At 47.8% G+C, this 20,323-nt stretch overlaps 1 protein-coding gene across 2 annotated transcripts in view; it reads left to right on the plus strand.

Annotated features, from left to right (window-relative positions):
* GAS6 (growth arrest specific 6) overlaps positions 1–20,323 on the plus strand; it is a 975,360-nt gene that overhangs the window by 167,276 nt on the left and 787,761 nt on the right. For both annotated transcript variants that reach the window (XM_069637123.1, XM_069637124.1), the window contains exon 3: positions 19,680–19,704. In XM_069637123.1, the coding sequence (XP_069493224.1) occupies positions 19,680–19,704 (25 nt within the window). The remainder of the gene's footprint in view (positions 1–19,679; positions 19,705–20,323) is intronic.

Genomic DNA, 20,323 nt, shown 5'->3' on the forward strand with positions numbered 1-20,323 from the left:
AGCCTCTGAGGAGGAGCTGGTGGAGGCCGTGAAGATCCTCAACGAGAGGTTCGAGAAGGTACGATCCCACGGGAGAGATCCTGAAGAGGTGGTCGAAGATGGCGACGGTGGCTGCGACGAGGCCCCTGTGGAGGAGCGGCCAGCCCTCCCATCGCAGCCATTGCCCGAGCCTCAGGACAACTCAGCAGCCGTTTTGATGGCGATCCAAACCTTATGCACGGAGATAAGGACAAGATTACCACGAACCCTGGCAGACGATCCAGAGCCGGGCCCGTCGGGAAGCCCTCCGAACAAGCGGAGGAGAGTTCACCCCCCCTTCCCTTCATGCCCTCGCAGCCCGTGGAGCCTTCATCCCCCTCTCCGGATCCCAGGGATGACACGGCAACGGACACGACGACTGGGACGGATGACGATGGTGGTGACAACGGGATGGACCTTCCATCAACACCCCTCGGCCGTCCTCGCCTGATGAAATTGGCTCCTTTCACGCCATGACCGCCAGGGCGTCTGAGCTCTTCCAGCTCTGCCCCGAGGAACAGAAGAAGGAAGGTTTCCTCTATCAACGGCGAGTGGCCAAGAGGAAGACGGTCCTCGCGGTACCGTTACTCGAGGATATCTGGGACGAGGGACTTGCGGTCCTGAAGAACCCGTCCACAACGCCTGCCAAGAGGGACCGGTACGAGAAGAAACACCAGGTCCCCGACGCCGCCCCCTTGTGCCTCAGGGCTCAGCCGACGCCGGATTCGGTCGTCTCAGCGGTGGCCAAGAAGATGGACGGGGGCGACAGCTTCGACCTCCACTTCCCCACCTGACGGCGAGGCAAAGAAATTGGACGCCATGGGGCGACGGGTCATCTCGTCGCTGGCTACGACCATTCAAGCGGCTAACGCCTTAGCGATTGTGGCCCGTTACGACAGGGAGCTATGGTACAAGATAGCTCCCCTACTGGACTTCCTACCAGACGACGAGAGGGCAGAGGCCCTATAGATTCTGCAGGAAGGTGAGGTGGCGTCGGACCACGCCATAACTGTGGCAACAGACATTGCCAACATCGGGTTTCGCCAGTTAGGCAACAGTGTTTGCCTTCGACGACCAGGCTGGCTCAAGGCGACAGACTTTTGTCAGGACGTGCAGACCAGGGTATTGGACATGCCGTTCGACGGCAACAACCTGTTTGGGAAAACTGTGGATGAGTCGCTCCAGGCCATCAAGGCCGACACAGAGACGGCCTGAGCCCTGGGAGTCCTTCAGCAACGACGGCCCTTTCAGAGCACCGGAGGCAGTCAGGGGCCTTCAAGGGATCAGGCGGTGGTTCCTCTACGTACCGCCAGGTGGCCCGCTCCTCGTCCCAGGATGCCTACAGAGGTTGCGGCAAACAAGGAGGATCTCGTCGTCGCCAAATAGGCCAAGGCCGCCTCCAAGCAAGATTGAACCGGCCGTAGCGTTGGGCCCCCACCGAAGCACCCCGGTGGGAGGCCGGATGGCGAAGTTCGTCAGCGTGTGGGAGTCCATCTCCACTGACCGTTGGGTGCTGGATGCCCTGGCCCACGGGCACACTCTCGAATTCCAAAAGAAGTGGCCCCGCATTCCTCCCGTGGCCAGGAAGGAAAATCACATCCCTCAACTGCTGTTGGCAGTAAAGGCGATCCTCAAGAAAGGTGCCATTGGGCTTGTCCCCAAGAGGCTCCCGGGCTCCGGAATATACTCAAGATACTTCCTTGTCAGAAAGAAGACAGGCGGTTGACGCCCCATCCTGGACCTACGTCGGTTGAACAAATACATCAAGGCACAGAAGTTCAGGATGGTCACTCCCCAGCATGTGCTGGGACAGCTGGAGGAGGGCGACTTCCTATCCTCATTAGACTTGGAGGATGCTTACTTCCACATCCCCATCCTAAAAGGGCACCGAAAGTTCCCCAAATTCGTAGTTCAAGGACGCCACTACCAATTCAGAGCTCTGCCATTCGGATTGAAGTCGGCACCCAGGGTGTTCACGGAGCTGGGTTTCTCCATCTACTACCCGAAATCCCATCTGGTTCCGTCGCAGGTGGCACGGTTTCTGGGAGCGAAGCTCGATACAGTGGAATGATTGGCGTCTCCATTGGAGGAAAGGACGAAGGCCATCTTAGGCAAAGTGCAGCGCCTGCTAGCCACAGACGTGGCCAGGGTGAGATCCATCAAGTCCCTCCTCGGAATGATGTCCTCATGCATCTACCTAGTGCGCCTGTGCAGGCTACGGATGCGTCCTCTACAGGAGTTCCTCAACGCCCGCTGGATGCAAGCGGCGGGCAGGTTCGAAGACAAGATCCCGCTCAACGAGGTTTTCCGTCGGGCGATTCAGTGGTGGGGCACCCGTGCACACCTCACGGCGGGCACGGACTTCCAGACCCCGGCACATCAGGAGACGGTGACGACGGACGCATCCCTGGAGGGATGGGGTGCGCACACCGGAGATCTCCACGCAAGAGGCCTTTGGCTCCCGGAAGAGAGGTCTCTCCACATCAACATCTTGGAGCTCCGCGCTGTGTTCTGGGCGCTCAAGTCGTTCCTCCCGTCCCTCAAGGGCAAGGTCGTGAGGATCTTCACCGACAACACCACCACAATGTTCTACATCCGGTAGCAGGGTGGCACCAGATCCCCAGCCCTATCCAAGGAGGCCCAGGATCTCTGGCACTGAGCCGTCGCCCAGAGGATGTTTCTGGTTCCCTTCCATCTGGCAGGAATAAAAAACACCATCCCCAACTCACTCAGCATGGAGCTGCGTTCGTGCCACGAGTGGGAACTACGCCAGGATCAAGTGGATACGCTCTTCCAACGATGGGGCAAACCCGAACTCCAGTGCCAGAGGTTCACCAGCAGGTTTCCCCAGCCGAGGAGCATGGGCGACGCTTTCTCGTTCCCCTGGGACGGCCTGTTCCTGTATGCGTTTCCTCCGTTGCCGCTGCGACTCATCAGCCAGCTCAAGAGGTCCCAGTGCAGGATGATCCTCATCGCACCGGCGTGGCCGAGACAGATCTGGTTCCCAGACCTTCTGGACCTCTCAGCGTCCCCACCAGTCAAGATGTCGACGGATGCAGATCTTCTCTCCAGAGAGGGAGGCGCCATTCTTCATCGCGACCCGGAGTCGCTGAACTTGCAGGCTTGGCTCCTGCAGCACTAGAGTTTGGAGGGTACGATATCCTGGTTGACGGCAGAGACGTGCTTGCAAAGGACAGGTCGTCCTCAACTCTTAAGTGCTACGGACATAAGTGGAAGAGGTTCTCTGTCTGGTGCCGTGCACAGAAGATCAACCCTCTACGGATTACGGCACCTCAAGTGCTACCATACCTACTGTTGCTGGCCAAAGCTGGACTAGTTCATGCTTCCATCAAGATACATCTGGCAGCGATCTCCCGATACACCAGAACTACAGGACGGCCATCCTTGTGGTCTCATCGACTGGTGAAGGAATTTATGAAGGGACTGTTCCGATCGTTCCTGCCGGTGAAGGCTCCAGCCCCGGCATGGGAGCTCAACGTGGTTCTGACCAGGCTCATGGGGCCGCCATTCGAGCCCTTGCATTCGGCTCCGTTGAAGTTCCTGTCGTGGAAGATAGCATTCCTTGCGGCCATCACCTCCGCACGACGCGTGGGAGAGATTCAGGCCCTATCCTGCAAGTCTCCATGCTTGACTTTTCATGATACGAGGGTGGTGCTGAGGACGCACCCCTCTTTCATGCCCAAGGTGCCATAGGACTTCCATCTTAACGAGCCCTTGGTGTTGCCAGTTTTCTTTCTGTCGCCTTCGTCGCCGGCCGAGGGGACTTTCCACTCGCTGGATGTAGCTGGAGCGCTTAAGTTCTACGTGGACTGAACGAAGAGTTTTCGGAAGACATCACAGCTGTTTGTGAACTTTGGACCTGTGAAACAAGGGAAGGCTCTCTTGAAGGCTTCCATTTCCAGATGGCATTCCGGCTGCATCATGCACTGTCATTGGTTGGCCAACCAACCGTTGTCCGGCCGTCCGAGAGCCCATTCGACCAGAGCGATCGCTGCTACTACGGCATTCTTGTCTGGAGTGCTCCTGCTGGACATCTGCCGGACTGCTACGTGGAGGTCGACGCACACCTTCACGAGATTCTACTGCGTTGACCGGGATTCCAGGGAGGAGTCCAGAGTCGGCCCAGCAGTGCTGCGCAACCTGATCGCCTGAAGGTGGGCCTGGTGAGGAGGTAAGAGTTGCTTAATGTTGAGTTTATGTAATGCTTAATGTTGAGCCTTTTGCCACCTCCCGTGGTTGTGTGTGTGTGTGTGTGTGTGTACTGCTATGTATTCTTATATTGATGAGCATGTGAACTCATGCCAGACCCATGCTGGAGAACAACAGTTACAGGTAAGTAACTTGTTCCTTATGATGGCTACAGGGGAAAACATCTGGGTGCATTGCGATGCCTCCTTGTGGCATAATGAGGGATTACAAATAGAAAATAAGACTGTGTTGGCAAAGTTGGATCAATGAGGGCATTTTTAGAATGATGTATGGGAGGGTGATCATATGATATCTTTTGAACGCCTCAGAGATTCCTTCGGGCTTACGGGTAGGGAACATGCACGATATAGAGACCTGACTTCCCTTTTAATTGAACGACGGAGAATGTTAAGGGAACCAATGAGGGAGAAGCCTATGGTTTGTGATGTTATGCCTTCTCTTCCATGCGCAGTGTCAACATACATGAGACTTATGCCGTTGGATAACTTGCATGTTGAGTCATGGGAAAAATTGCGCCAGGATTGTGTAGAGGAACTTTGAATGGATATTCCTACTGGGGAATGGGAAAGTCTGCTTGGTATAGGGGTGCAGTCCAAATTGGATTTAGGGTTGAGGTATGTTAGACATAGAATTTTATGTAGATTGTATTGGATCCCTACTCGAATGGCCAAGCTAGGATTGTTGGATAATGATCTCTGTTGGGGTTGTGGTCTTAGTGGGGGCTCCCTGCTGCATATGCTTTGGTCATGCTCAGGGGTGTCCATCTTTTGGAGGGAAGTTTTGAACAGTTTAGATATTGTGATGGGGAACTCCCTACCGCGAACACCTTACTCAACGATATTATTGTCGAGTAGAGAGAGAGGGGACATGGGCAGCGTGAGAACGGGATGGATTAATAGGGTATTAGTGGTAGCGGCTAAACAAATATTAAAAGTTTGGAAGTCAAGGAAAAAGCTGGTTGTGGATGATTGGCTGACTGATGTCCGTACTTTGTCTGATTACGAGAGAATTATGTTAGCGAAACAGAAGAGGGAGCAGCATTGCCTTAGAACTTGGGGTTCCTTCAATGACTTGTACAGTTGAGGTTTACTGATTGCATGGTTCATTTTTTGACTGGGATAGATGGAGGTTATTATTTTCGTACTCAATGTTGTGTGTTGTATTTGTTGGTGTTGTATTGTCTTTTGTCTTGAGATGTTTGGTTTTCTACTATAAGATAGGGATGGATTAATGGTAGTGTGTTTGGGTTTTAAATTTTGGATTTAAGTTTGGTTAGGTTCCATCAATTGTTATACTTATTATACAAATTGAATGCATATCTCTGGTGTAATGGATATGTACATGTAACTTTTCTCTTGTATGTTTTATTCTCGAAATGATAAATAAAATGATTTTTTTAAAAAAGGATTGCATATGCATATGGGATCAATCAATGTAGTGGGTGGAAAACCTACAGCATTGTATGACCGCTGAGAAATTTCATCCACAATTTAAAAAGTCTAAACACATGAGGACATGGAATCTAAATAAAGAGATGAAAGTAGGCCCAGTAACTACATTTGTTCCCTCTTTAGATTTGCATTAATTCTTCATAGCTTAGTTATAACATCAACCGTTAAACCTGCAATGCATGCGTTAATAAAAAGATATTCTATCGTCAGGTTTGATTTGTGGTGAATAGATGAAAAGGCCTTTGATGTCATGTACGCAAAAAATTGAGTCCCGGTTTTCGTGAATGTTGCCATCAAACTGTGTAGGGACGCTACAAGATTGTCCATGGCGAGTGCTAACATAGATGGAATACTATTCCCCAATATGATTTTTTTCAAGGATGTTTAAATCTGTGGACTATCCTCCTCCTACCCATCAGCCACATCTGCGAGTTACTCATAGAGGGTGATACCCTTCACCCCGCAGCCCCAAAGAGAACTCCCTTTGTGCATCCACATCTGCTGAGATGGGGTCCCAGATTCTTTAGTGTCTGTACCATTCCATGGGAGGTTTTAAGAATTTTGCCGCCACCACCACCGCCTACAGAATGGAAAATTGGTGTAGCATGTTTTCCATGGTAAACATTATTTTCAATGGAAGCCTCCATTGCTTTTGAATCTAATGTTTGCTTTTAATGATACGTAGCTTCATTTGGAATCTTTTGAAATCATTGTGAGGGACAAATCTTAATAGATCTGTATGCGAGCTCCTCTGAAATCGGTAGTTGGCTGAGAATGAGTTTTCTCATGAATCTTCTCCTTTAGTTGGAAATAAATTAACCCTTGGAAATGCACCCGGTGTGTAAAGCCCCTTCTCAGTTGGAAATAATAGAAGGCACTGGGCTTCATTCCGAGGTCGGCGGTTGCTGCTGACCCTGAAACACTGAATCCGCCGCCTGACTCCCTAGTGCCACCGGGACATTACAAGTCTCAACGGCGCGGGAAGTCAGGCGGTGGGTTTGGTAACTCGCCATTCCTGTGGAGTCCCATAGGACTCCATGGGAGCGGTGAGACAAACCACTGGCAGGGTTGGTAACGGTGCCACTGTTTCCCTGAAAAGTCTGCCTGCAGGGGCCGTTGCACCCGGCAGGTCTGACCATGACGGGCGCAACGGCCCCTGCAAGCAGACTCGTAGTGTGGCGGTCCAGAAACAAGAGTGCCGGTAAGCTTGCTGGCACCCTTGTTTCCGGATCGGCACACTTCGAATGAGGCCCACTGTGTCCTGTCTAAAGTGAGGTGAGAGCTGTCTTATTCAACCAAGATTTCATAGAGTGTGCCTCGTACATGTTCCTCCAGTGCTTTATCTGATTTCATTTTAAGAAAGCCTGGGATGCATGTAGTCCTTCGTCTTGATCTATTTTATTTTTCTTGAGGTTTTACCTTAATTGAATTGTGAAATTCTTCAATTGCTAGAATTCTTTGCTGAAGCCGAGACTGATCATAACAATGTGGTGCGAAGCAAGGGTGTTTAAAGAGGGCCTCAGGCCGTTAACACTCAGCCTGATCGGGTGTTAAGGCCATTAGCACCCTGTGTTACCAAAGCGGCAACCCGGGGTGCTAAAAAATTTCTCGGGAAAAACCTTTACCAACATGGTCGCCATGGACAGAGAAGGCTGGGTTCCGTATGGAGCCCCTCTTTCCCTTTCCACTGAGGCCGTTCTGAGCAGAGAGGAAGGTCTGGCTGTGGCAACGAGTGCTGCAGCAGCCGCAATAAGGTAATTTTGTGGGCGGGGTGGGATTACAAATATAAAAAAGGGGACGGGAGGGGAGTGAGGGGAAGATGGCGGCGGGGCGAGCCAACTTCAGGCGACTTGGAACGCAGGCTTACACCAGCAGTTCAAGCCTGTGTTCCTAGCCACTTGATTGGCTGGCTCCCCCTGGCCGGTTGCTTTTCGTCATTCTTATCTCCTTGAGCACTTTTCTCAATGTTCTGGATGAATTTGCTGAGATCAGCAATAGATTTGGACAGATCATGTTTAAGTGATGTAATATCCTAACTACTATCTTGACCTAGATCTTTGACCATTCAAGCAGTATCCAATTTGTTAGCTGTTGTGGTCCGTCAACCACAGACTTCTCCCAATTGAGATGGTACCTTCTCTCGAGACCTGGTCTTCATCAGAAGATATTCTAAGGATATGTAGCATGTCCTTGATGGAAGCTGAATTTGTGTCCTTTACCTTAGTTATGAGGTGGTTGATCGTTGCAGAGCCGAAAAGCAGCTCTGGTTTTGTTCATCATAGGTAAGGTGTTGATTTCTCAGTAGGAGGCTTTAATGTGTCTGGAATGTGATAATCCTTAAAATGTAACCAACCGCACAATTTGTTCAGGCCCTAAATGCTTGGCTGCGTCGACTTCTGTAACTTATTCAGGCTGGCTGGGTTTACACAGCGTGGAAGGGGACGATAACGGTGAGGAGGATCCCTCCCTATCACCCATCCCCTGCCTCCATAGAATCTGAGGACCGGAGATGTTCTCTGTGTGCCAAATCGCTTGTCATCTGCAGCCAGGTTGGGGTGGCTAAGACTCTCTGAATGTTCCACATCCTAGAGCACTGCCTTATGAATGTAAGGAGTGATTATTTAATATGCCTAGCCTTGAAATGTGGCACATCCAATCATTCTGTTATTCAAGGGTGGAGGTGAGTGTCAGCGCTCATCTTCAGAAAGACACCAGATTGGAGTAAAGGATATGATTCAGAGATGCTCTTAACCTTCTTGTTCTGCTGAATTGTGGGCGACTGGTGTTCGGTGCAGAGCTTCAGAACACCCTAGTTAGCCAGGACAGTGGGTGGTCAATTGTTAAACTGTTCCATGTCTTTTGACTGAGACGGATTCCCCAACGGAGCATTAAGTTGTATCCGACTCACGAGCCACCAAATAAAGCTAAGAACTGGCCCAATCACTCTCCTGTGCTCTGGTAGCATGTAAGCGGATTGCTTAGAGCTCAAAGGGATGCGCTCAGGCCACAGGCGCCATCTTGCATGCGGTGTGGGCGGTTACTGGTCGAGCCTGAAAAAAACTATTTTATACCATTCTCCGCTCCACCTGTCTGCTGTACTGTAGTGATCTGCTCTTTACTCTTTTAAAAGCGTGGGGGCAACACACTTTTATTCAAAGATTTCTACTGCCACCCAGGAACACCAGAGACTCATATCTGCATGGGTATCCGGGTAGGCCCTGGCACGACTTGATTTTATTTTTGAATCTCGTTAGGATTGTGACTTGTTTAATGTTAATGGGTATGAGGTTGGACAGTCGGGGCCATTGAAAGAAAAGCATGTTGCCTGGATCTTTCTTTTTTGCATTTCAGCTGTTTTAGTCCGGCCAGGTCCTTGCTTCTGGTGCAGCACTTGCAGCCACACATGGTGACTTATTCTTACAGGTTATGATAGCTTTCTATATGGTTGAGTTGGCTTTAAAGTTGATGCATGCTTGTAGGGTAGCCAGTGAAGATCAATGAGTTTGGGCTTTTTTGTCATATTTGCAGAGACCTTTGAAGTGGGCAGCGACTGGGAAGAATCTTCTTATTGGTGGTGCAAGTGACTGGTGGGTTGTCCGGTAAGCAAGGTGGTTCATCTATCCTAGGGAGATAGTACCAGGACCATGGTCTGTATGGTGGGGCCTTACGCGCCGTCTGGTATTCATGATTTGTACAGATTTAGTTAAATCCTCCCAAGAGTAGTCTCCAATTCTCAACTGAGAGCACATTGTGTTTTCATTATTCCGCAAAAGATGAATTGTGAACAATCAGGGTGATTTCTTTTTAGATGATCAAACATAATCATTAATAAATTGACATACATTTCATGCCTAAAAGCTTTATAAAATCCCACTGTATTATCCTACCAACAGGACTTGTTTTTTCAGAGTCCTGGTAGCGAAGTTAATGATTTTGTCAAGAGGGCAGAAAGAATAGAGGGGGAGCGCAAAGAGAATGCTGGCACAGTTGTCCAGTGTAGAGAAGATGAGAGTGGTTAAGCGAGGCTTGGCAGTGTTGAACTGAAGGAAGTGCCAGATGTTCATAACATTTAGGAGAATGAGGCGAGCTGATGGTCCAGTTTTGGAGATGAAGTAGAGAAGTTGTGAGAAGGGTCATAGAGGACGCTGAGGTTTCTAGCTGAAGAAGAGTAGGGGAGAGTGTCGGGTGGGAACTGGATAGGCAGAGGAAGAGATTTTGGCTGGGAAGAAGAGTACCTCTGTTTTGGTAGGGTTTAACATTAGAGGGTGCAAAGCCATCCAATATTTAATGGCAGAGACACAGCTGGAACTGCTGATAGAGAGATCAGAGAAGAGTTCAGGAAAAGAGAAGAATATTTAGGTGTCATCCGCAAAGAGTTGGTACGAGAACCCAAAGGAGGAGATTAGTGCCTCAATAGCAGAAGTGTAGAGTGTAAAGAGGAGCAGACCCAAGACAGCCTTGTGGAACACCAACAGTTAGAGGTGTAAGTTGAGCGGTGTTGGTGCTCCAGGAGATAGAGAATTGGCGAGGTGCAAGGTAGGATTCAATCCGGCAAAGGGCTCGATCGCGAATCCCAAGGAGAAAGCGTATTAAGGAGATCAGCGTGATCGATGGTGTCAAAGGCAGCAGACCGGTCAAGGAGAGTTAGGATAGAGGATAGGTTTGAGTTCTTAGCAGAGGCAATGAAGGTGGACACATTAATGAGTGCAGTTTCCGTGGAGTGATGGGAGCGGAAACCTGCTTGTAGGGGGTCTCGAAGGTTGTGGATGTTTAGGAAATTGATAAAACGGTTATGATATGATATGGCATTTGTAACGCGCCTATACACAAGTGTTTCAAGGTGCGACGAGGCAAGGAAGGGGGAACAGAGGGAGGACAGACGACGATCTTACTAGGCCAAGTGAAATTGAGATCATGTAAGTGCAGGGGCGGTCGAGTGTGAAAGGGAGGGGGCAGTGCTGTACATGGGATCAAAACAATAACAAGAAGTACGGCCAGCAGGTGTCAGGTGCAAGGGTAAATGCAGACAGCAGGTGTCCAAAAGTTCAGGTAGGGGGACTGTAGTGTTACAGATACAGACCCAAGTGCAAGGGTTGCCGGGAGGCAGTGCAGGTGTGCAACTGGGCGGGCAGGGACCTGGGCTCGAAATCAGAGGGTAGCCAGGTGACCAGTGTAGTATCAGACAGGAAAACAGCAGGGGAGAGGAAGAGATCAGGCAGAAGCAAAGAGGAAGGTCTTGAGGTGCTTCCGGAACCGGAGATGGCTCTCCTTAAGTTGCAGAGAGGCAGGGAGGCTGTTGCCGATGGAGGCCCCAGCCGAAGAAAGAGATCTACCACCAACTCGTTGCTTGGAGAATCGCTGACCCTGAGGTGGAGGAGCGATGAGCTCGAGTAAGAAGGTATTTACGAAGAGAGAGTTGGAGGTATTGAGGACCCAGGTACCAGAAGGCCTTGTAGACAATGCAGAGGGTCTTGAACTTAATCCTTGCAACCACTGTGAGCCAATGCGGAGATGTCAGTGCTGGAGAGATACGATCCCTGGACTTGAGGCCAAGGACAAGTCTCGCAGTCCTGTTCTGGATGAGTTGCAGAGGTCGGAGAGTAGAAGCAGGCAGATTTAGAAAGAGGCTGTTGCAGTAGTCCAGCCTAGAGAGAACCAGGGCTCTAGAGACGGTGAGCTTCTGGGGGAAGGAGAGGAAAGGAAGAATACCTCTGAGGAGGTGCAGTTGGTAGTTTGACTTCTTAGAGACATCAGAGATGTGAGGAGAAAAGGAGAGTGTGGAGTCAAAGATGACCTCGGGGTTCTTAGCCTCACAGGTTAGAGCAGGAAGAGGGGCAAGGGACGCCAGCCAGAGTGTGACAGGAACGGAGGGTGCAGGTGTGCCGATGGGGAGAATCGCAGTTTTACTGGCATTAAGGCAGAGATTGTTGGCGGCACACCACTCCTGGATTGCAGACACAGTCAGAGATGAGAGAAGAAGAGGTGGCAGAGGGGAGCCTGAAAACGAGCAGAGTGTCATCCGCATAGCACTGAAGGTTGGTGCAGAGAGTGGCAATGCGGTGGGCGAGAGGTGCCAGGTATTGGTTGAACAGCCAGGGTGAGAGGTTAGACTCCTGGGGAACACCACAGGTAGAGAGTGAGATAGAGCAAAGGAAGGTAGACCGCAACTCCCTCAACAACTCCAGCAGGGTCTCCACCTCTGCATGCAGCTCAAGACTGAGGTCCACGGCAGCCTCTCCCAGAATCTTCCTCATCTCGGACCTCTCACTTTGTGGCACATACTCTTCCTTCAGTTTCTAAAGAGATGGTGGAGGCTCCAATGACTCCCCAAAGCCATGGTAGCATGGCGACAGACCATCTGTCGCTCACTCCAAACATAGCTGCTTAGCCCCTCACATGGCAACTGATGCCTTGTACTGTGTCCTGGTTTTATGTATTAGTTGCCCCTGTGGAGTTGTACGCAACAGTTAAGCGGTTTGCAGGTTTAATGGGCTAAGGAGGTACAACCCATTCAAGCAAGTAGTGCAGAAGCGGAGACACAGGGCAAAGTTAGCAGGTAGGTTTGGGTCAGCCCCTTGCTTTATTAGGAGAGGGATGCACGTGGCTGTTTTGAAAACCAAGTAAAAGCAAGCCGAGCCGAAGGACAGGTTGGAGAGTTCAGCGAGGTGAGAAACCACTATAAGGGCAATAGGCTTGACTAGCTGAGGAGCAAGAGTGTCTGATAAGGCACAAGAGGGGTTAGCCTTCATCAATTGAGAGCACTTCGTCAGTATTAGTGTGACTGAAGTGGGAGCTGGTGGCAGAGGGTGATGGTAGAGTAGGCAAAGTGGAAAATGTAGGAGGAGGGCGTGTGAGGAAGGTTATTTTTGCAGCAAAGAATTCATCTAGGTCATTAGCTGTGAGAGTGGAGTTGATAGTCATAGACATAGGAGGAGTGAGTTTCGGGTGCCCTGTAGCCAGTGAGGATGGTTGGAGTGAGAGTCAATGAGGGTTGGGTAGAATTCCCTTTTAGCTCCATCAAGAGTGGACTTGAGAGAGTTCAGGGCAGAGAGGTAGAGTTGCAGGTCCTAATGCGAGTGGGTACACTTACTCTGTTAGGCAAAGAAGGTCTGGCCCTTGCACTGCTACTGGATTTACATGGGCTCCCAGTAGGAACACTGCTGGAGTAGAGCAGCCTGCACCATGCTAGAATCAGGTAAAGGTTGCCATCAACCAGATGAGCCCACAGCCATCTGTGCACGTAGACTTGCACCGTTTTGGTGTCCCTGGTAGATGTTTGGTAAACAGGGTGGGGGGGGGGTCAAAAATACTCTATGCCTTATGCCAAAGGTACAGTTTGGAACCATCACATTTGCACTCATCTTGAGAACATTCTCCGATACCCTGACTTCTCAGTCAAAGCCCAATGTCATCATGGGCCTGGTAGCACCACAACATATCAAAGACCTTGGTCTCTAAGACATTCTGAGCAGATCCCTCACTGCCAATAAATCGCTAAAACCAGATTTGAGTTTTCAAATAATTTATCATAGACTCCATTTTGGCTACCCCTTCTTCTCTGTCCCTCTAAAGTATTTCTCTCTCCAACCCATGGTGTTGCAAGTGATCAAAACCTCTTTTCCTTTGAACAAATAGCTTAAGTCACTGATCACGTACTCTAAATGGAATCAAGTGGCCTGTGTTGGCCAAACTCGTACACTGCAAAGACCTGAATCCCAATAGTTTTACTAGAAAAAAGAAAACTGCACCTCAAACTGCTGTTTCCGTAAAAATTAAAAATGGGTTACAGTGCCACACATGACATGGTGCACTTGGCTGCATTGCCTGCCAATGTGATACCCCGATGGTAAAGTTGGCTACCAACCCAAAAATTCAGTTTGCAAAATTGGGCCAGGGAATAGGACTAGTCACATAAAAAATAATACTTAATTTACAGTGGTCACAGAAGATTAGGGTAGCTACCGTCATAGATTTGAGTAAGTGGCAGGATTAAACCTCTTCTGTCTGCCCTTGTGGGGATGTGCAGGTAGAAGAAAGGTGTCTAGGGAAGAAGTATCATTAGCTCAGTTTCTAGAGATGATGCAGATTACATCTTTGGAGAGGTAATTATATAGTTGAATGGTTTTTATCCACCCAGTGTTTATAGGGGCCTTGATGGGATTTTTTTTACATTCTACCCTCTTATTGAACATTTCAAAAGTACCTTGGATTGAATATCCTAATTCTCTGGGAGGCAGCGAAGCCAAAGTATAGAACAATGTTTCTGAAAAAGCAGGATTAACCTTTCTCCCTCCACGGTGGTGGATGACCCTTACGAGGCTGATTTATATTTGAAAAACAAATTGAGTAAATGAGTCAGTGGGATAAGCGATTAATTACTAAATGCTTTATAAAAGAACGTGATTAAACCATCAAGCTCAGGAGCCTTGTTTGTTGGGAGAGAGAGCCATTTCAACCTTTTATTTAGAGATGTAGAAGTCTGAGTGATACAATCAACCTGTAGACTTGCTATTACCTGTGAATGGTCTGTTAGAAATGTTCTGACTATTTCAATCTCTGATAAGAGTTGTCAAGACTGGTGAAAGAAGGAGCATATTGAAGCAAGAATGTACCTTCTGAACATGAAAGGAACAGTTGAAGTCCCTCTCACCAAAGTGAGGAACCAAGAGGTGAAAACAGTGAGTTCTCTGAGCATATTAATCGCAGCTTTAGCATTGCCGTGATCCATTGTTATAGGTGGAAGAGTTCCACATGTGGATCCAGTAGAACGTTAAAGTCCTATCTCATAATTATAAAGCCTTCTGCAAAAGCTTCTACTACAGCAATTTTTGCATAAAGGGCTCTCGGCCTTTGTTGGCGGCATACATTGGGAGCAATATCACTTGGTATCCATACAAGAGGCCCTTGATCAGTAAATATCAACCATCTCCTTAATGCTCTCTTTCTTCTTGGGATTCGCGATCAAGCCCTTGCCTGGATTGAAACCTGCCTTGAACCTCGCCAATTCTGTCTCCTGGAGCAACATCTCTAATGTTAAACTCGACCAAAACAGAGTTGCTTGTATTCCCTGTCAAACGCTCTCTCATCTCTACCTCTGACGATCCTAACACTCTCCCCTTCTCTTCTTCAGCTAGAAACCTCAGCATCATCTATGACCCTTCTCACAACTTCTCTGCTTTCATCTCAAAAACGGAACAGCAGCTCGCTCAACCTCCTAAATATTAGGAAAATCAGGCCCACCAAGCATCTCTTAACCACTCTTGTCTTTTTTTAAACTGGACTACTCTGCCAGCATCCTCTTTGGTCTTCCCAACTATCATTTCTGTCCTCTCGACAAGGTCATTAACTTCGCTAACAGGACTCTCTTTGAACTCCCTAATTTCACACCTAGTTCCTTGTACCTTCACCAGGTTGGATGACTGTCGATGCAAAACAGGGCCAGATTTAAATGTCTTCTCCTGGCTCACAAATCTGTCCACGGTAAGGGAACACTTTATCTTTCTCTATCCAACACTACACGTCTTCTCGTACTCTCTGTTCTGTCTTCTCACCTACCCTTGTGGCTCCTTGCCCTCCCTGAGAGAAGGAGCTTCTCCTCATTCTCTCTTCTTGCTCCGCTTGCATGGAATTCTCTTCCCCCGGACATTTGAGAAACAGTCCACATAGTTTTGTTTAAAACCAAACTAAAAGCCTACCTCCTCGCTTCAGAGTTACCCCCTTACCCTACCTCTCATCTGCCTGATAGCTAACATTGTTCCCTCGCCTCTAACGTGCCTCTGTCCTTCACTTCCTCTCTCTCCACTCTAAAACATCACCCATCATGCTCACATCCCGAGCACAGTTGGCCGTGCCACCTACCTGGACTTAAATGTCCAATGTCAATGTTCATTGTCCTTAATCAATGTATGTCTACTTGGGTATTGTCCCCAGTGACTTTTCCATTTACTCCCTTCCACAACCTTGGCAGAATGTCCCTCAAACTCACCCCATTGTAAGATGCTCACAACTTCCTGTCATAAGTGATTTCTTATCTGTTGTATGTTCTTTTGTGATCAAAATATAAATAAATAACTATGTACCAAATCTGAGTCTTTCAATATAGACTGTTTTACAAAGTGGACATTTTTTAGCTAGACGTATAGCACCACCCCAATGTTTCCTTTACTTGTGGCAATGGAAAGCTAAAATTATGAAACCAGCGTTTTTCTGTAGTAAGTAAATGAGTTTCTTGAAGAAAAACCAGGTTGGTGGATTAATGACCTAATTGGGAGAGTACATTTCTTTGTTTAATGGGGGAATTCAGCCCCTGCACGTTCCAGGTGATAGGAGTTTTTAGTAGAGATCGGGTCAGAAGTCCGTTAATTTCCACAAAGGAAACCTTTTTATGCATCGTCTCCATAGGTCAAAGGACTACTTCATTACCGTTTGTGCCTTGAAAAAGGAAAAGCATATAGTAAAAGAAACAGAAACGGTTTTTCAGCAAATGTGTTCAACCAAATTTAACCTCAATAGTAACCTTAACATAATGCTATACCTCGTAACCGGGACGAGTCGTCTAGGAACCTGCCCCCGCACACCGGATTTCAGAATGTTCATGCTGTAACGTTCCATGTCTGAAGCAGCTGCCCAACCTAATCCACTAAAGCTATAACCAAGGGCTTCTGTGGTGAGAAACGACTCCAATCCAACAATAATATTCAAACAGATGTTCAGTCTCGCTTTTAATTGGAGTTTAAGAGCTATAGAAGGACATTCTTTTCGTCAAGATGGTTGGTTTTTTCGAGATTTCTCCCTCCCATTTCCATCCACTAGGAGATTTCCCAATTCTGTGTGGAGGAGGAATGGTTTCTCTGGCTTTCTCCAATGAGGATAGGTTGTCTGGATGTTTTAGGGGCCATGCTTCCCGAAGTGAAGAGATGGCACAGCTCGATCTTTACATGAAGAAAGCAGTGAACCGGGGAATCCCCAAATATATTTTTTTCTCTGAGCCAGGAAGTGACTTATTCAAAAGAGCGATGTTTCATTGCGAGAGGTGGCAAATTCATGATACAAAAAAAATCATAGTGTCTTTATAATGGATATTTCCCTTTGAACTGGCTGTTTTGAGAATCTCTTCTTTAGCTCTGGTGAGTACATTTATTGTTAAGCCTTTAATGCGTTCATATGAAGAGCACACACAATTCTTGTAGTGCAAAACAATTGGCCTTATAGCATTACTGGTATCCTGGTCGTAGAGCCGCCAGGATACCGGCAAATATTGTTACCGTTTCCAGCACCCTTTGCCGCCGGATTACGGGTCCCAGAGGGACTGTGTTAATCCCCATTCATGAAGTCCCATAGTACTCCATGAGGGGATTTGCTGTCATTACCGGCAATTACAGATGTTTTTACCAATAGGGCGCCGGCCTTACAGCTCTTAGCTGGAGGTAACAGAGGTGCCCCACTGGCAAACCTGTAATCGGCCTGTCTGGTAAAGTGCTGGTATCCATGAATACAGCACTTTTTTACCGGACCGGCCGACTTAGAATGAGGCCCAACGTGCTCGTCTTCTGTGAGCCAGTATATACTTGATGAGACTATGGGCATAATCTTCCGGATCCTGGTCCTGGATTTGGGTTTGAACCCCCCCCCCCTTTCTCGAATATTCTTCTTCCAAGACATATCAGCATCTTGTTTCAATTGCAACAACTCGTTTGAAGTTTCAATAGTGATTCAACTCTGGTAAATGGCTCTGCAAGCTCATATAATTTCTTTTAAACATGTTCTCCATTTTGTCTATCTGCTTTCAGCTGTGAGAACCTGCCTATCTAGAATAGAAACCTTTTGCGCTAATTATATAATCCGTCCCTCCATTTCTTTATTCAGACTCAACAATACGTTTTGTAGATCAAGCTTTGTGGCAGGCAAGTCTAACCAGGACTTGTGCTGTGCGGAGGATTTCAGGTTGTTTTGATTTATCCTCATTCGAAGACATTAGAATAGTATGCCAGCTGTTTTACTGCTTTTTTGGATTGCTTCACCATGCTGCCCTCAAGAGCAGAAATCCAAAATAATCACCAATTGTTTTCTGCTCCACTGGAGTCTCATGTTTCGTGGGAAGTGGTAGATCTAAGATTTAGTTGGGCTGGAGAGTGAAATCACACTGAAGGATTTAGTTTAAATAACATTTTCTACGTAGCTAAGTGGCAACAAGATGGATGCTACAGATCCATTCACGACTCATGTTACCAGGACAATGCCCTCTCTTCAGAAATGACTCCAGATCAACCGGAATGTATGTATATTTTGCAAACCAAGTAAAGAAGCTAGGCTCCACATGGAGGCGAGACATAAGTTGCTCCTTCTTGTTGAAACCAGAGTGCCACAGGTGTCTCTGGAACAGTCCTGGTGGAAGTAGCAGCAACGAGATGGGAACACTTGTGACCCTACCCAATCTGAATGACACCTGGCCTAGTATGATCGGTGTCTGTCCTCCCTTTGTCCCCCCCCCCCCCTTGCCTCGTCACGCCTTGAAACACTTGTGCATAGGCGCGTTATAAATGCCATATCATATCCTATCATAATCGGGTATCTGCTGTGGGAACGCATCAGATTCCTTCTGGCATGATTGCAGCAAATAAAGCCCCTCAGCCCCTGTCAGAAACAGTTTGCCCACCGCCAGCACAATAGAGTGTCAGAGCTGCCCTATGGTCACAAAGCTCCCCTGGGGAAAGTTAGGTGTGCTGTTAAGGGCTGTTTGAACACCAAAAAGCAGGATCACACCTGCACACCCCAGATCAGGAAGTCCGGTTTGGGGAATGCATCCCAGTGAGTGTGTCACGACTATGGAGTCTCACCACGCGGCAGCTCCACTAGATCAGATCGAGTACATCTCCGGTCCATTGATGTCCCAGAGGTCAAAATAATTAACGCTTCCTTGCAGTAAGTTGGGCGCATCGGTTTGGACCATGTTCCATTCGAATTTAAAGTTAATGTGCAGCCTCCATGCTTTCTCAGCAAGGCAATGCCCCTCTACCCTTTGATTTTTCTTGCCAATGCCCGTTTGGAAGGGTAGCCGCAGGGGATGCTAACGGTGTGGGAGAAAGGATGAAGTGCTGTAAAGGTGCAACATATTGGAGTAGTCCTGTAGCATACAAGCATGCACAGTAGAGAGTAGACGCAGCCTAGGAATGGCATTAAAGAAAACGTCAGAGGCTGGGAGACGACGCTTAGAATGAAAAATTACTTAGAAGCCGAAAGGGTGCTTTCTCCTCCCATATAGATGAAAACGGTCATGCTCCTTCTTTAGCTGAGATAAAGCAGTAATTAATGTTCTCTAAACCTCTACGATACTGAATGTGGGCCTGCGGGTTCACTTCAGCAGGTAGATTAACTAAACTGTGACAGATGAGAACATCCTTGTTAGATGATTGGCATATTGGTGTTTTAGTTGCAGACTTGAGCAAAAAGGCTGCACTCTGTGGCTCATTGGCAGGTGGCAACCATTTTGCAAAAGCCTTTAACAAAGGCCAGTTGGTGCTACCACCTGGTAAGGGCACCATGGGGGGGGGGGCATTATTGCTATTGAAATATTTCACCCAATGAACGTAGGCTGAGATCGTGGGATTCAGCCCGTGATCCAAGCATGCTCCACTGGTGCGTGTGGTATTTTAAAAAAGACTGATAATTGTTTTTTCAACCATTAGGTTAATAATTCGGGGAAAGGGATGCACTATCTTTTGTATGTATTGTTCCAACAGAAGCAAGTCTACAGATGGGGTGCTGTCCATCCCATATGTGATTTGAATTGGCTGCAGTCTTTGCAGTTAAGTTTGTGGTTAGGGCGTAGATGCTTCAACTACTGCAAGGGGGTATACTGAATGTGATACTTTAATAACAGGTTCTCAAATTCTTTGTAATGTTGTCGGGGTTGGGAGGCGGAGGTGAGAACTAGTTGGGGTAATGGTCTAATATTTACCTTTTTTTTCTCTCTCCTTGCAGGAATATTTTTATGACCGATATTTAGGTGAGTTGCTATAATACTTGGAGCAAATGCCATGCCACTGAAATTGCGCTATATTATTATTCATCAATATGTACTCTGTAACATACTTCTCTGCCAAATGCTGTATTGATTTTCGCATGCCATAGCTGTTTTATTAATCGTGCTGAGTGGAAGCAAATGCTTTCCTTCTTTTTTATATTCGAATTCCATTGCAAGGCTTCTAAATGTAATATGGACTAAATTCTTGGTGGGAAATAAAATCTCACTTATTTGCCCCAGAGAGAACCTGGTATGCATTGGTGCTTTTAATTTCGGCTGTAGCATCTCCAAATAGTGTGGTAACAGTTCTTGCAGATTTACAAAATAAAATGTGTATTATGTTCATGGTTTAACAATAAATCTTACACAACTTGTAACGCGCACGTTCACCAGAGGTATCTTGGTGCGAGGAATACACCGATGGCACAAAGCAACCGAACTAGGAGTTAAAATAACCAGGTTTTAAGAAGGCAACAAAAGAGATGATTAGTTGTACGCCTAAGGTAGACTGGGATAGAGTTCCAAAGCTTACTAGCAGCAACTGAGAAGGCACGCCCTCCAACGCTGTAGAGCCGGGTATTGGGCACCACTATTAGACAGA

Source organism: Ambystoma mexicanum, chromosome 7p (assembly GCF_040938575.1).
Source record: "Ambystoma mexicanum isolate Mex_15411 chromosome 7p, UKY_AmexF1_1, whole genome shotgun sequence".
Taxonomy (NCBI): domain Eukaryota; kingdom Metazoa; phylum Chordata; class Amphibia; order Caudata; family Ambystomatidae; genus Ambystoma; species Ambystoma mexicanum.